General features: G+C 58.0%; 1 protein-coding gene across 3 annotated transcripts in view; it reads left to right on the top strand.

The window, feature by feature from the left end:
* RPS6KA2 (ribosomal protein S6 kinase A2) overlaps positions 1-15,708 on the top strand; it is a 353,565-nt gene that overhangs the window by 325,386 nt on the left and 12,471 nt on the right. For all 3 annotated transcript variants that reach the window (XM_042940277.1, XM_042940278.1, XM_042940279.1), the window contains 4 exons: positions 707-832; positions 10,244-10,333; positions 12,399-12,557; positions 14,031-14,192. In XM_042940277.1, the coding sequence (XP_042796211.1) occupies positions 707-832; positions 10,244-10,333; positions 12,399-12,557; positions 14,031-14,192 (537 nt within the window). The remainder of the gene's footprint in view (positions 1-706; positions 833-10,243; positions 10,334-12,398; positions 12,558-14,030; positions 14,193-15,708) is intronic.

Here is a 15,708-nt window from a genome sequence, read left to right as displayed (position 1 = left end):
GCGATTTGGTCTGTGGCTACAAACCGACTTTTTGGGAGGTCGGTGCAGAGGACATTTATTTTATAAGACGCCCCCCCCCCCCCCCCCCCCCCCCCCCCCCCAGTTAGTGTAACCAGATGCAGAGAATTCTAAGAAGGAACGGCGATCACGTTTTATTCACGGACCGGGTCAGGGAAAATTGGGCGGCATTAGATCTCCACATCGCCTCTCCAGAGCCTTTTGGGAAACCACGGTGTGTCTGACGTGGGCGCTTGATGTGACAGGGCTTCTGGCGGCTTCTCGACCGTGCTCTGAGTGGGGGGTCGTGCCTACGGGCCATGCCTGGGACATCAGGGGGTCGGATTTCCAGGTAGATGACACAGCCAGGCACCGCTCTAGACCCCAGTGTCACAACCACACACGCAGCTTCTGCAGGTCCCCTGCCCCCCTGTCTCAGGCTCTCAGGTCTTCAGGGGGATGGGCCCAGGCAGTGGATACCGGGTACCGTGGTCTGAGAATGAAGTTCACAACCGGAGAGGTCAGGGGAGTCGGGAGGTAGGTCGAGAGCCCTTGCTGACCAGCAGCATGACTCCACGAACCCCTGGGCTCAGTGACCTCAGTGCACCGTCTGGAACCCCCCTTCCTGCCCGTGTCCCGTGTGCCTGTGGTCGCGCCCTTGCACGAGAGAGCCCTGACGGCCGTCTCCGCCCTTGGTCTCTCTCTGCAGCAGTTACACGGGAACAACGTACACTTCACTGACGGCTACGAGATCAAGGAGGACATCGGGGTGGGCTCCTACTCCGTGTGCAAGCGATGCGTGCATAAAGCGACGGAGGCAGAGTACGCCGTGAAGGTAAGACCGCGCGCGGGCGTGGGCAGTGGCGCGTGCGGTCGCCGCGCACAACCGCACCGCTCCGGCGAGCCCTGACCGCGGCAGGCCCTGCTGAGCCGGCCGCCTCCCTCCCCGCTCACCGTCTCCCCAGGTCTCCTGTGACGGAGCGCAGTCTGCTTTGGTATGAGGTCACCCGTTCAAAAATTATTTTGCAAATCATGAGTATTTTCAGTTTTATCCCACATCTGAGTGCCGACCACCGATAGTAGCTTTGTATAAGTGCACTCTGGAATAAAAGCTTTGGGTGCCCAGTATTCTGGAAAATACAGTTGGGGGACAGGCGCAGTGTTTGATGGGAGAGGGGGAAGGAAGGAGGAAGCCCCGGTCACCAAAAACTACCTCAAAGAAACGAATAGAGGCATAAACCAGTTAAACCCGTGAAAACCTAAGCAGAGAGCTGGCCATTTTACTCTCCACCACCCGGAAAAGTCCGTAGTAAGGATTATCTGTAATTATCTAGAATCCCGTCTCTACATAGTACCTTTAGCCTCTGTAATTGTTGCTACATTTGATAGTTCATCTGGAAATCCCAAAGACCAGTTTCTTCAGTTTTCTGGTTGATAAAATATGGACTAAAGCTAAAGCTTCCCGCTAAAAGCACGACCTAACTTACATAAAAAGCATAAATGGCACATTCTGTCCACAAGAGCGGGAGAGAGGCTCTAAGTCCACCGCTTTCCCGCTGAACTGACCGCCGGGTCTGGCCTGTGGCGTCGTCGTGGCTGAACCCAGTGTTGTCAGCAGCACGTGGCCCTGCCCCTCCCTGCCCCCAGGGCCCTCCCCCTGGGGGAGCGTGGAACCTTCCAGGAGGCAGCAGGGTAGAAGGAGCAATCCCATCCATTGCGATTTTCCTGGCCTCTGAAGAAGTTGTCCAAAATGATGACTCAGGCAGATGAGCTGTTCTGCACGACTCCTCACCCAGGCCCCACACCGTGTAGTGAACACAGGTTTTGCAAAAAGGGAGACCCCCAAGAATAGCAGGCCCACCCACCCAGTGTTTCCTGCACTGAAAAAAAATGCCCAACTCTTTCCGGAAAAGACAACAGCCAAAAAAACCTAGACCAAAGACTGTAGGTCTAGTTTGGGTTGGAAAATGATGGCTTGTGGACACGTGTATGTTGAATTCCTCTAATAAGAAAGAGCATTTGAAATACGGAGGAATGGTCTGTGGGCTCCACGGACATGCTGTCCGTGTTCAGCCTGCCCACTTCTAGAGCACTGCGCCAGGAGTCGAAGGGAGGCATGCAGAGAGCTCCCGGAGCAGAGGGGAGGCGTGCAGAGGGCTCCGGGAGCAGAGGGGAGGCGCGCAGAGGGCTCCGGGAGCAGAGGGTGGAGGGTGCACAGCACTGCCAGCTGTCCAGCCGTCCGCAGGGGGTGTGCATGGGCCCCCAGGTGGTGTCGCAAGCAGTCTTCCAGGAGTTTCTAGGACTTGGGTTGCTGAGGAGTTTCGTGTTTCCTCCTCCTTGGGGGAGCTCATGGGAGCACCTGCGAGGCCGCCCCTGGTTCCCCAGGCAGTGCTGCTCCTGGAGCCCCACGTGGGTGCGCACCTGCCCTCTGCGTCTCGCTCGTGTTTCACGACGGAGGCTTCACAAGCATACAGGGGCTTTGGAGGATCTTTTCTGCATGGGTCACTCGCACAGAATTTCTTTCGGCAGTTTGTCTGGTGACCAGCAGCCATCCTAGAAACAATCGCAGCTTCCAGCGAGCAAGGAAAAACACGTCTATTGTCCGGCCGGCTCAGTGACCACGATGCCCTTCTAGAAAACAGCCAGCCTCTGTGCAGTTGATCAGCTGCGTTTTGTGCCTCTGAAAATAAATCTCCCATTGACAGAGGCAGTTGTGTGTTTCCCCGTACTGTCCCCATATCCAGCTCTCTTATAAAAACACCATGTGAATTCGGCTTTGTTCCGTGGCTTTAGCTCGGACCTTGACGCTCTTGTTGAGGCCACGCTGTGCTGGGAATTTCTGAGGCATTCACCCCAGGGCCCAGAAGCCAGGCGCGTGGCTGCAGCTGGGTGCCACGGGAAGTCAAGCCTTCCTGTTTCTTTTTTGCACGCCTTGAAGTTCCCTGGACAGACAGACCTGGTGGACCTGGCAGGGATCCCGCCCCCATCCTTGCTGAGACCACAGTGGGTCGTAGTTTATTATCTAGAAGGTATTTAAATTTACCAAGCGTAGGAAGGAGTGCCCGGGACCCAGAGCTGTGTAGGCTGCTGGTTGGAATGTCCATTGTCAGTTCACTGGCGTTGGCTTGGATCTCCTCCAAGGGCAACAGGACCGGCAGGAGTTTCAAGGCAAAGAGCTCGGTTTTCAGGATGGGCCCATTTGTTAGCAGAACGTTTTAACGTCCTACAGATCGCTACCCTGCCCTTTGTCAGCATTTTCCAGGTAGAGCGGAGCCGAACTGTTCTTTGACCTTTTTCTGCATCAGTTGCCTGGCTGATACCTGGCAGAACCGAGAACGTGGCACTTAAATCGCTGGGCGTGTGAGCCGGACCTCGGGTCGATAAACGCCCTCCGGGACTCAGCTCCCGGCTAGCTCGCGAAGTGTGGGGACCCGGCCATCCACATTCTCGCGTGGATGGAAAAGGGCGTCTGTTTCATTTTGAGAAACCGTCTAGTCCGAGCCAGGGGGCCTCCTTGTCCCCTCATCCACCTCCACGGGCGATTCGGAAGCCTCCCCCATGAGTCAAGAGCAGAAGAGCATACGCAGGGACCTGGACGAACAGTAGGACGGTGACCGGAGTGCCGGGGCTCCTGTGCCCGGTCGTCATCGGTCCGGCTGGCTTTGCCCCCCTCCAGGGACACTGGCCACGTCGAGACATTCTGTGTGTCACAGCTGGCGTGGGAGTCGCCGCTGGGGTCTAGTGGACAACGGTCAGGGATGAAGCTTGACATCCGGCCCAGGACGGCTCCCTCCCGCTGTCCTCAACGAAGAATTACCCAGCCCATAATAACAGCGGTGCTGAAGAGGAGGACTGCAGCCTAAGGCACCCTTCGGGGACGGGGGACGGACGGGCATCTCACAGTAGGCAGCGCGCGCACACAGCGGGCACTCTGTAAGCGTCGGTACAGACTCTGAATCCCTCAGCTTGGTCCCTGTCTTCGGATGAAGCAAACGAGGCTGGGCTGACCAGGGTCTTTCCCCGGGAGAGCCCGGCCTCAGGCGGTGAGGCGGGTGCTGCCTCCTCGTCCTCGCGGACCCCACCTCGGGCCGACTCGGCGTGGGGTGTCCCTCCGGTGCGCCCACCCAGTGCTGGGGAGCTGGGTGGGAAAGCCGTTACCTCCTCCCTCCCTCCTCCCTCCGTCAGGCTCAGTACGGTTGACAGACGCGTCCACTCTTACACCCCCGGCTGTTTCCGAGGGCAGAGCAGCCCAGCCATCCGGGCGCCACCGAAGTTCGCCTTTGCTCTCCTCGTCGGCCCCAGAGGGCAGGGGGCCGGAGGGAATCGTGCGGGACTTTGACAACCTGACAGAACAGCCCAGACGCCAAGTTGTTTAAGGCGAGAGCAGGACGGCTTACGGAGCGCAGAAGGGAGCTGCGACAGAGCAGCGCTTGAACGGGGGAGGTTTGCGGAGCGGGAAGCGTCTCTAGTCTTCTCTCGTTCCGGCTACGTGTCCCTTTCCACGAAGCCACTCCTGAAGTGGCTCAACGGCAAACAGCCCAGGGCGCCGGCTCGTGTCAAAGGAAGGGCTCCCGAGGAGCCTTGTGTTGGGGGGGGATTCGCTGTGGAAAAGCTGCCCCGCGCCCCCAGGTGTCTCAGCCTCTCATGAGCCTCCGCAGGTGCGCCTTGAGACCGTTCCAGAAGGTGTCTGCGAGCGACTCGGTGGGTGCCGACCGTGGGGCGCAGAACTGACGCCCACCCCCGAGGTATCACTTCTGCCGCTTAGATCCTCGGTTTCGAGACACGAGCATCAGTAAACGTCTAAGCAGCAAACCCAACACCTGAAGCTCAGGAGACCGGGAGCGGCAGGCGTTAGACAGAATCCAGACCTGTCGCGATGCGTTGTGCCCTCTTGTGGCCACGGGGACGATGACCGTGAACAGCACTCGCTACGCGCCAGCCCGGAAACGCTGCGCACGTGAGCTCACGTCACCTTCACGACGCGGTGCTGTGATCACCCTCGGCGTCCCCTCGGGGACACAGAGACCGGACACCCAGCTCGTAGATGGGGGAGCCGCCCTCCCTCCAGGGGGTGCATGCCCTTGACCTCCGCGGGGCGCTGCCTCTCTGCTCCGAGGGGGGGACCGTGATACCCCCGTCCAGCTCACCCCCTTGCGTGTTGCGACACCCGGGTCCTGAGAGAGCGAGACGGCCACGCCGAGCGGGTGGTTCCGCGGCCTCCACCCCACTGCCCCGGAGCCCAAACCCCGCAGCCGCCGGCGAGGCCCCGTCGCCTGTCCCCCCTCCCACACCTCCCCAGCTGGACTCAACTCCCCACGCTCTTCCCAGGACACGGGAGGCTCCCGCCTGGGGAACACGTTTGCCTCCCTGGGGCTGGAACTTTCCTCCCCGAGACCCGGGTGCCGGCCACCTCGTGTCCACAGGCCCCTGCTCTCGGCCGGGGTCTCCCTGCCCCCCGCCCCGGCTCCTGTGCTGTCACTCCGTGCTCCGTGGCCCGCAGTGCCTTCTCTCGTGACGCTTCACACCCGACAGACTTCGTGTCTCCTCTCCTGTCCATCTCTCCACCCCCGTTGTGACCGTTGGTGTCAGGGACAAGTGTTACGTCCAAGGAGCATCAGGAGCTTTTCCTCACATCCCACGTCACTTCCAGCCTTTCCTGGGCTTCTTCACTGTCAGTGTTGACAGGACAGGTGCGGACTGGAGCGTTTCTCGTCTGGGAACACGTCGCGTTCTGCACGGATCCCCTCGTTCGGCCAGCCGACGCTGTCCGTTCCTTTGCACGGTTCTTTTGTTAGTGCTCTTCCTACGGCAGAGACAGCGGTAGGTCCTGGGCGGGAGCACGGACCTGTTCTCAGGGAACCCACAAGCCAGCCACCGAGGCGTCTTAGGGATCGCAGAGCCAGAAGCTGCCGCCAACAGCCCACGTGACTGAGGAGTCCGAAGCTGGATGCGCTTCGGACGTCAGCCCTGGCCGCGGGCCATGGTATCTGCAGACGTACAAGCGGGTCCCCGCAGCTAAAAGGCGCCTGCGGGCCGAGGCACGTTGGGGAGCCGTGGCCAGCTCCTCCCGGGGCAGCCCCCGCGTCAGACACGGCCATGCCTTCTTTTCAGTAGCGCGTTTGCGTGGTTCGAAGTCACGAAGTTTGTTGTAGCGACAGACTCGGGTAAAGATGCAGGAGGGTCCTGACGAGTGTGTGAGTCCGTGTCGCCCAGTTCTTTCCGGGAGTCGCTGGGCCCGTCCACGCACACGGGCAGCTGGGCCCGCGCTCCCTGCGCCCAGCCCGCTCTGCGTCCGCGGCAGACCGTTTACGGTAGCGTTAGCGTGTCTGGGCTCGTTTCCGTATGTGTATGCCGTGTGCCAACCAGAAACACAGCAGAATCAAGACAGATGTTTGACATGAACAGAGCTTAGTTTTAGAAGGCACACTGGCGTGGAAACTTTCGTTTTTTTCCAGCCGGAAAACTCAGAGTTCTTTCACTGTGTAAGCAAACTAATTTGCCTAAGTTAATGGTACGAGAGAAGTCGTCTGCTAAATCTTACAAACGATCACACGTTCTCCTACCCCTGTTCCAAATAGGGCATTGATCCTTGGAACAAGTCAGGGAAATACTCCGCCTCGAGGGGCTGTTCAGGCCTGTGAGCCCCCCACCGCATGCTCATCATAAAGCCCTTTTCCCCACAGGAGTCAGTGTCCCAGGAGGGGTGCTTGTGGAGGGAGCCGGGGAAGGGGAAGGTGGAGATGTGCAGAGATGGAAAGGAAGAGGGAAACAAGGCTGATCACCATGAGGCCTTAGGCCTCTCTTCGGTAGCCAGGAATAAAAATGCACACGAGGGGAGCCTGGCCGGCTCAGTTGGAACATGAGGGTCTTGACCTTGGGGTCATGAGTTCAAGACCCATGAGTAAAAAGAAAGGAGGAGAGAGAGACAGAGACAGAGGCACAGAGAAAGAAAGAAAGAAAGAAAGAAAGAAAGAAAGAAAGAAAGAAAGAAAGAAAGAGTGAAAAGAGAAAGAAAATGAAAGAAAGAAAGAGAAAGAAAGAAAGAAAGAAAAGGAGGAAAGAGAAGGAAAGAAAAAGGGAGGAAAGAGAAGGAAAGAGAAAGAAAGAAAGAACGAAAGAAAGGGAGGAAAAAGTAAAAGAAAGAAAAGAAAGGGAGGAAAGAGAAAAAGAAAGAAAGAGAGGAAAGAGAAGGAAAGAAAAAGAAAAAAAGAAAAAGGGAGGAAAGAGAAGGAAAGAAAAGAAAGGGAGGAAAGAGAAGGAAAGAAAAAGAGAGAAAGAAAGGGAGGAAAGAAAAAAGAAAGAAAAAGAAAGAAAAAAAAGAAAGGGAGGAAAGAGGAATGAAAAAGAAAGAAAGAAAAGAAAGGGAGGAAAGAGAAGGAAAGAAAAGAAAGGGAGGAAAGAGAAGGAAAGAAAAGAAAGGGAGGAAAGAGAAGGAAAGAAAGAAAGAGAAAGAAAGAAAAGAAAAGAAAGGGAGGAAAGAGAAGGAAAGAAAAAGAAAGAAAGAAAGAAAGAAAAAGAAAGGGAGGAAAGAGGAAAGAAAAAGGGAGGAAAGAGAAGGAAAAAGAAAGAAAGAAAGAAAGGGAGGAAAGAGGAAAGAAAAAGAAAGGGAGGAAAGAGAAGGAAAGAAAAAGAAAGAAAGAAAGAAAGAAAAGAAAGGGAGGAAAGAGAAGGAAAGAAAAAAGAAAGGGAGGAAAGGAAGGAAAAAGAAAAAAGAAAAGAAAGGGAGGAAAGAGAAGGAAAGAAAAGAAAGGGAGGAAAGAGAAGGAAAGAAAAAGAAAGAAAGGGGAGAGGAAGGAAGGAAGGAAAAGGAAGAAGGAAGGAAGGAGAAGGAAGAAGGGAGGGAGGAAGGAAGGAAAGAAGAGTGGGAGGAAGGAAGGAAGGGTGGGTGGGAGGGAGGAAGGAAGGAGGAAGGCAGGCAGGCAATGCTCTTGGTCGGTACCTCTGAGCTTCGCCTGTGGAGGGAGCCCTCCCGTGCCCGGCACTGCCTGGCGCACTGACTTAGCCCCGCAAGCGCCCAGCTGGCTAGAGAGCGGCACCGCGGACGGCTCGCTCACCGGCCGGGGTGGGTGGCCGACCCCCCAGGCGGTGCCCCGCTTGCTGTCTGCGGCCGCTGCTGGACGAGAAGGAGACACAGGGTGGGCGTCCCGACGCCTCCTCTGTGTTCCGTCAGGGTTACCTGAGCATCAGCTTGGGAGGGAGGAGGCCTGGCTCGCCAGCACGTATGTGGACAGTCCCTTCTTCCGTTGCCTCAGAAAGATCATAAAGCAGTATATTCTCAGAATAAGGAACTTGAGCCACCAGCACTTTCTTGGACCAGAAGCAAGTCTAACAATGCCAGTCCCAAGAAACCAGTCCCACAGGGAGGAGATTCATTCCTAGACGTGTCTAAACAGTGTGCTCGGACCTCTTTCTGGGCTCTGCCTTCCCCCAGCACAGACTGCAGCTCGCGCTCGGGGACCAGTCGTCGGGCCTCACGGCTAAGCATCTCTGTGAAGACAAAAAGATTTGTGGCTAAAAGCAGCCAGGACTTGCTGACAAGGGTTAGGATCGACACACGGGGCCAGCCCGGGGCGTGCAGCCGTGGGGACGCGGGCCAGCCCTGCCCAGGTCGGGGAGATGGTGGAGAGCCAGGAGGGCGGCCGTCGGGTCCTGCGCCTGCCACTGTTGGGCCCGGCTTCCCCTCCGGGCTGGGTGCCCACCTCCCCTGCACACCCACCTCCCCACCTCCCTGCCTTGCCTTCTGGCTTCAGGTCGGCTCCTCCGCGGGAGATGCCACAGGACTGAGGAAGGTAAAGGCCCCAGCTCCTGTCGGAGGACGGCCCCCACAGCCACCCCCTCTGGCCCTGTAGCTGCTGGCTGTCCCCCCACCCCCGGGCCACGGGCAGTAGAGAAAAGGCTTCCCACATCCCACGCCACCATGAGAGCGATCAAACAGATCTATGCTAAGAATACGTTTTTTCATTATGAAATCTTCTTTGAAAAGAGATGCATCCGCCACTAATTTTTCAAAAATCCAGTAACGTATTTCAACCATCTCCGATTTCAAAGAGAAGGTCACAGACCAGAGAGACCGTACGTCCCTGCGGGCCTTTGGAGCAGAAGGGATGCCAGGGCCCGGCCAGCTCACGTCCCACCAAGCCGTGTATTAAGGACCCCCACCCCTGCCGAATGAGCCTCCACAAAGGCTCTCCCTTGGGACGATGCATTAGCTTCTTTCCATCACAGAAGTAATCCTGGGGTCCGAGTTAGAACTCCAGTGGAGTTAAATGTAGCAAGACGAGAAAAATGTGTTAAGGGAGGGAGCTTAACTTTTTGTTTGTGTAACAACGCGTGTCACGGGGCTCACAGTCCTGGGGCACCAGGGTCCTCGGAGCTTGGCTGTGGGCTTGAGAGCCAAGATGCAGGGGTGCCTGGGTGGCTCAGTCGGTTAGGCATCTGACTCTCGATTTCGGCTCAGGTCATGATCCCAGGGTCGTGGGATCGAGCCCCACATCGGGCTCTGTGCTGAGAGTGGGGCCTGCTTGGGATTCTCTGTCTCTTTCCCTCTCTCTCTGTACCTCTTCCCCACTCAGACACACTTGTGTTCTCTCTCTCTCTCTCTCAAATAAAAAAAATAGGGGCACTGCTCATAACACCTCGTCCTGTCATCGGAGGCCATCTGTTTTCACGGGCGGAAGGATTTTATCTGCTAGCCCGCAACGTGGGCTACAGGTGCTGGGTTGCGGAGGGGGGTGACGTTTGTGTGTCTGAGCCACAGCGGCCGATTCAGCGTGCACGCCAGCCCCGTGCCCCCTGGGGAGAGCCATGCACTTGGCCACACTTTGTTGCCAGCGTGTAGCCGCAGAGTAAGGCTAAGAGACGCCCGGCGGCAGCCGGGGGCTCATTTTGGACGAGCGAGGAGCACAGGCCACCCACCCGGAGCCCGCCATCTAGTGGAGAAGCACCTTCCGTTACGTGGTGCCTGAGTGAGCTCCCCGAGCCCACCCCTCTCCACCCACCGCCCTGCAGTAGCTTAAAATTCGCCCCTCTCCACCCGCCCTGCAGTAGCTTAGCATTCGTGTCTGAGGCTCGTGCCTGTTTTTTTAAGTGTCGCCCTGGTGCTCGTCGGCAGGGAGGATTGCCACGAACATCCAGGCGACTGTAAGGTGTCCTGTGGGCGTGAGCGGGAGGCAAAGGGAAGGCAGAAAGGGTCCGAGCCAGCACACGCTGCCCGGGAGCCTCACGTCAGGTGCTCTGCTCATTCCAGATCATCGATAAGAGTAAAAGAGACCCCTCGGAAGAGATCGAGATCCTCCTGAGATACGGACAGCATCCGAACATCATCACGCTCAAAGACGTGAGTGAGCGTCACACGGCTGCCGTGTCGCGTGTCGGCGTGTTTCTCCGGGGGTGGCTTTCTCCGCGGTCCAGCCACTGTTCCTGCCCCCACGAGTGTGTGCCAGCCTCTGCCGCGTGCACCCCCAGGTCCCTCGGCACCTGCGAGCCCGAGTCCCCGGGACAGCGGGCCCCCTCCCAAATCAGAGAGAGTGCCATGTGAAGGGCAGGATAGCTGGTGCAGACTCTGGGCTGTTTCTGAACGTAGCAGAAACAAGAGCATGGAGTGGACGAGACGGGGCTGGGTCAGACCCGAGACCCCGGGTCCGGAGCTCTGGCCCTGGGGCTCCTCCCAGCGTCCTCCACCCCTGCTGGCCTGGGAGAGGGAAGGGAGCAGGGGTCCTCCCCACTGGAAGGACACCACAGAGCCCGGGGCTGCAGGGGTGGGGCCGGAGGGGAGAGGGGGCTTTCACCTCTCCCTCTCCTGCAGAGACCTGCAGAGGGGGCCACCTGCACCCTCACACTCCCGAGCGATTCCACTGTCCCCAACCCCAAACCTTAAGACTTTGAGGCCACTTGGAGCTCCCTCCAGGCCCCGTCGGCTCCTGGAGCAGGAGGACTGCAAAATGCCGACCAGATTCTGAGGCAAATGCGAAACAGGCACCTGTGTTGACAAGAGTAGAGTGAACGCCGGCTTTGTCCCCCTGGGTCCCCGTCACCGGGCCCCCGTCGCCTTCGCTGCACCGTTCGGGGCTCTCTGCATTTCGGCTTTTATTTATATGTTAAGATCCACAAGCGCAAAGCGGCTAATGTGAAAACCCCCTAAGGTTTCCAAGCCACTTCCACCCTGTTGGGGTGCGAGGTCCCCAGCTGGTGATACGTTCACAAGCACATTCTCCAAAGTAGAGCATGTTCTGGGTTCATAAACTGGAAACAAATACACCCAAATTACCTTTACAGCTTGCATTGAGCCCAGAGTCAGGCAAATCGTTTCAGCCATTTGTTCTGGAAACTCGCTGATCTGTGAGCTCGAAACTGCTCGTTTGTGGGGGATCTGCCCCATTTCCACGAGGCTCTTCTCGATGCCCGGGCACGCCCGTAGGCAGGGTGGTTGTGTCCACACAGGCATGTCACGAAAAGAGCAAGGGCGGAGGAGTTTTTGGCTGTTGTGGGGTTTTTTGGGTTTTTTTTTTTTTTTTATGTTATTTACCTACTTTGAGAAGGAGAGAGAGAACGAGTAGGGGAGGGGCAGAGAGAGCCAGAGAGAGAATCCGTGCTGTCGGCACAGAGCCCGACGCGGGGCTCAAACTCACGGACCGTGAGATCACGGCCTGAGCTGAAATCCAGAGTCCGACGTTTCACCGACTGGGCCAGCCAGGCACCCCTTGGCCATGGTGTTTCTAAGTTCCTGGGCGCGAAGGTGGTTTGACGAAGCTCTCCTTTTCCGTTGCTTTCGGCCATAAAAGTGCGGCTGCCATGCGGTGGTTCTCTGTGCCTCCCCGCCCCTCCCATTCTGGATTCTGGGGTCTGGCTGCGTCTGGTCTACGGTGCAGCGGGACAGAGGGCCCCTGGGGGCTGCTTGGACATGACCCAGACCTGCTGGGCCAGACCCTGCCTGCTGACGACAACCCTCCCCCCACCCCAAGTGGTGTGCCCGGTAAAGTCTGCAGAGCTCGGCCCCGGAGACCCACAGCAGCACGGTGCTGTCCCTAATTCCCCAGCAGAGAGGGGAGCGAGACCCCCACGATTCATTTCCACTCAAACCTCGCCCTTGCAAGCTCTTGGCCTCGCTGACTCATTCCCTGCTTTGCGGCAGATTATTAAAGCCGGCTTTTCCTAAGAACCGCGTCGGGTGTGACTGGAATGGCCATTGGCTCATTTTCACCAGAAGCCTTCTTTTGACACCCGGCGGGGGGTGGGGGTGTGCTGGGCACTGAGCCCCCAGCCCGTGCACCGGCTTCCGCCCCGTCCAGGGCGGCCCTTCCCCCCACAGCAGGCTGGCTGGCGAGGGGGCGGGGCGGCCACGGTCCCTGCGTGGGTCCCTGCACGGTCCCTGAGGTCCGTGTGCCCCTGTCTCCGCCTCCCAGGTCTACGACGACGGCAAGTTCGTGTACCTGGTGACGGAGCTGATGCGTGGCGGGGAGCTCCTGGACCGCATCCTGCGACAGCGACACTTCTCGGAGCGGGAGGCCAGCGACGTGCTGTGCATCATCACCAGGACCATGGATTACCTCCACTCGCAGGGGGTGAGCCCGCCGTCCTCCCCGGGAGGGGCCGGGTCAGAGCAGGAACCGAGGATCGGGAGGGAGCGGGGGGGTGGGAGGGGGGGCCTCGGCTTCCTTCTGCGTCACACCTGCCCCCGCAGGGGCCAAGGTCAAGGCACATGCTGTGTCCCGGGGAGCCAGCCGGAGACATTACGTTTACCTGGACCGGTTATACAGAAAAACGTAGGTGGGCTTGGTAAAGGGGAATTTTGGAGTTTCCGTCACCTGCTCTTAGAACTGAATTCCTGCACCAACACAAAGGAATTCCGCGGGTGAAACGACAGTAAGGGCTAGGTTTCCCGCCGCCTCCCCGTCCTCCACACGCTGCTCTGCGCCCTCCACGTCTGTAGTCCCGGACAGACCGGGAGGCCAGAGCACGGGAAGGTGAAGTATCTTGCCTGGGGCTGGTCGCACAGAGGGAGTGACAGGGACAGGGTCCCGCCGGGCTCTGGGCTTCCAGACCCCGCGCTCGCAGCCCCAGGCTGCCTGGCTGGGGGTGGCCGCGTGGCCCCACGCCTTGCTGCAGCCCCCGTCCTCTCGGCCCTTCCTGCGAGGCGGACGGTGCTCCCCCGGCCAGCCCCACACGTGTGGTCGTAAGCGTTTAAAATGCAGCCGCCTCCGAACAGGACGATGCTCTTCTAGGACCACACGGCAGGCCTGTTCGGTGGTCACCCGGCGGTCCGGGAGTAGGGAGCATTTTCCCAGAACCCCAGAGGAGACCCTTTGGATGATGGTTTTTCCAGACTGGCGTCTCTTGAATGAGGGGGGTGATGGACCCAGACTCTCCTGCTCCCCTGTCCTCAGGGTCTCCGTAAACCCGGCTGGCCGCCCGCCTGTGTCCCTCCAACCTCCCTCCTATACCCCGTGCCTGGGTTTTAACAGGACAGTGCAGCTTCCAGGCCGTGTTCAGACACACACGTGTGCTCCCAGTCGGCCTCTGTCCCCTTCAGAAAAACCGCCGTGGGCCCCAGGTAGCTGCTTTGCTCTGAGATGTGATGACAACTTTGGCCGATCCTGTCCCTCGTGCTTGGAGCCCCGCGGCTCCCTCGGCACAGGGGCGGCTGTAGGGCTCCTGCCGATCGCCTGGGCCTGTCCGTGGTCACACGTCCCACGTCTGCCTCGCTCTGTGGTGTGCCCAGCCCCTCACCGCGCTGGAGCGTGGTGGGCACACGATAAACACGTACCTGTAGAGGTCTTTTCATCCACATCACCGGAACTCACCGCACGTGATGCTCTCAGCTTAGGTAGCTGCTTAGTTACTGACTCATTGAAATATTCATTCGCCACCAAAGAGGTTTCTAGGGGGCCCCCCGGTCTGAGCGTCAACGCGAGAGGAAGAGAGGAGGGAACCCCCCCCCCCCGCCCCCCGCAGGTCAGCCCCAGTATAAGCCCTGCTCTTCTGAACGCACCGCCCCTTCCCTTTCTTGCCCCATCCTGGGCCTGCTGCCTTTCCAGGTTGTTCATCGAGACCTGAAGCCAAGTAACATACTGTACATGGACGAGTCCGGAAACCCTGAGTCCATCCGCATCTGCGATTTCGGGTTCGCCAAGCAGCTTCGAGCTGAGAACGGGCTGTTGATGACACCCTGCTACACGGCAAACTTTGTCGCCCCGGAGGTAAGACCTCCGAGCCCGCGGAGGCGCGCCCTCCCCCACTGCAAAGGGGGATCTTGCTCAAGCACCCTCACCTTACCGCTTTAGTTTCCTGTTTGTCACGCTTTTCATGGTGATGTTCTCATGTAAAATCGGACTGTGCGGTAGACCATGAGGATCAAACCCGAGCGTTTGCTGGGAGTCGCTGAGACGTGATGCGGTCGGACTGTCCTGTCACCGGAAGGGAGCTAACGGGTCCCCTGTGATCAGAAACCTACCTACAGCTGCACAGACGGAGGGGCGGCGGGGGGCGGCGTGTCTGTGGGTCTCCTCTGTGCCAGATGCTGCTCCAGACTGCGGCCCACGGCGGACGCCGGCCGGCCGCTGTGGAATGTCACACGAGGCCCGTGGCGACTTGCAGGGGAGGGCTCCTGGCCGGCACCCAGTGGGTCAGATGATCTCAGCAACGGCCTCGGGTACATTTCCACCTTCTCAGGCTCCCGGGGATGGTTTTGTTAGGCTCTGAAGTCACTGATGTGTTCACGAAGACAAACCCAGTTTCTTGCTTTCTAGAAACTTAGCAACAAAACCTGAGAGGCCGGTCGAGCAGGACAGGGCTGGTGGGAATGAGGGGGGTTAGGAAGGAGAACAGGTGGTGGGTCTGGATTCTGTGTGGATCCTTCTGGCTGCTGGTGAAGGCAGGCTGGCACCTTGTGGTGGGTCTGCGAGCTGAGAGGTAGCCCCCCCTGCCCCACCCCAGGGTGCTGAGGAAGGCAGGGTGCTGAGTCGAGATGCAGCTGGGCACGGAGCCTACACGCGTGGGACACAAGGCCATTTTTGGGTCACCCAGATGCTACCTGGGGCCCCTTTGAAATAATCTGCTTATAAGTCTCTATTGTTGCCTTATCTGATCAGAAATAATATTGATGGGGGGCGCCTGGGTGGCTCAGTCGGTTGAGCGTCCGGCTTCGGCTCAGGTCATGATCTCGTGGTTTGTGAGTTCGAGCCCCGCGTCGGGCTCTGTGCTGACAGCTCGGAGCCCGGAGCCTGTTTCAGATTCTGTGTCTCCTTCTCTCTCTGCTCCTCTCCTGCTCGTGCTCTGTCTCTCTCTCTCTCAAAAATAAATAAACATTAAAAAAATTAAAAAAAAAAAAGAAATAATATTGATGGTATTGATTTTAGCGATTATGGACTATCTTAAATTGGTCTATTGCTTTACCATTTCCAAAGCACTTTCACCGGTATTTTTTTTTTAAGTTTTTTTTTATTTTTGAGACAGAGAGAGACAGAGCATGAGCAAGGGAGGGGCAGAGAGAGAGGGAGACACAGAATCTGAAGCAAGCTCCAGGCTCTGAGCTGTCAGCACAGAGCCTGACGCGGGGCTTGAACTCACAGACTGTGAGATCATGACCTGAGCTGAAGTCGGATGTTTAACCGACTGAGCCACCCAGGCGCCCCTCACCGGTATTTTTTACTTCTATCTTGATACACCGTTCGAAGTACACAGGGTGGATACTATTAGCCACACTTGATAGATTAA

This window comes from Panthera leo, chromosome B2, assembly GCF_018350215.1.
Source record: "Panthera leo isolate Ple1 chromosome B2, P.leo_Ple1_pat1.1, whole genome shotgun sequence".
NCBI lineage: Eukaryota > Metazoa > Chordata > Mammalia > Carnivora > Felidae > Panthera > Panthera leo.
The sequence above is the reverse complement of the archived record's forward strand: the minus strand, read 5'-3'. Positions and strand labels throughout refer to the sequence as shown.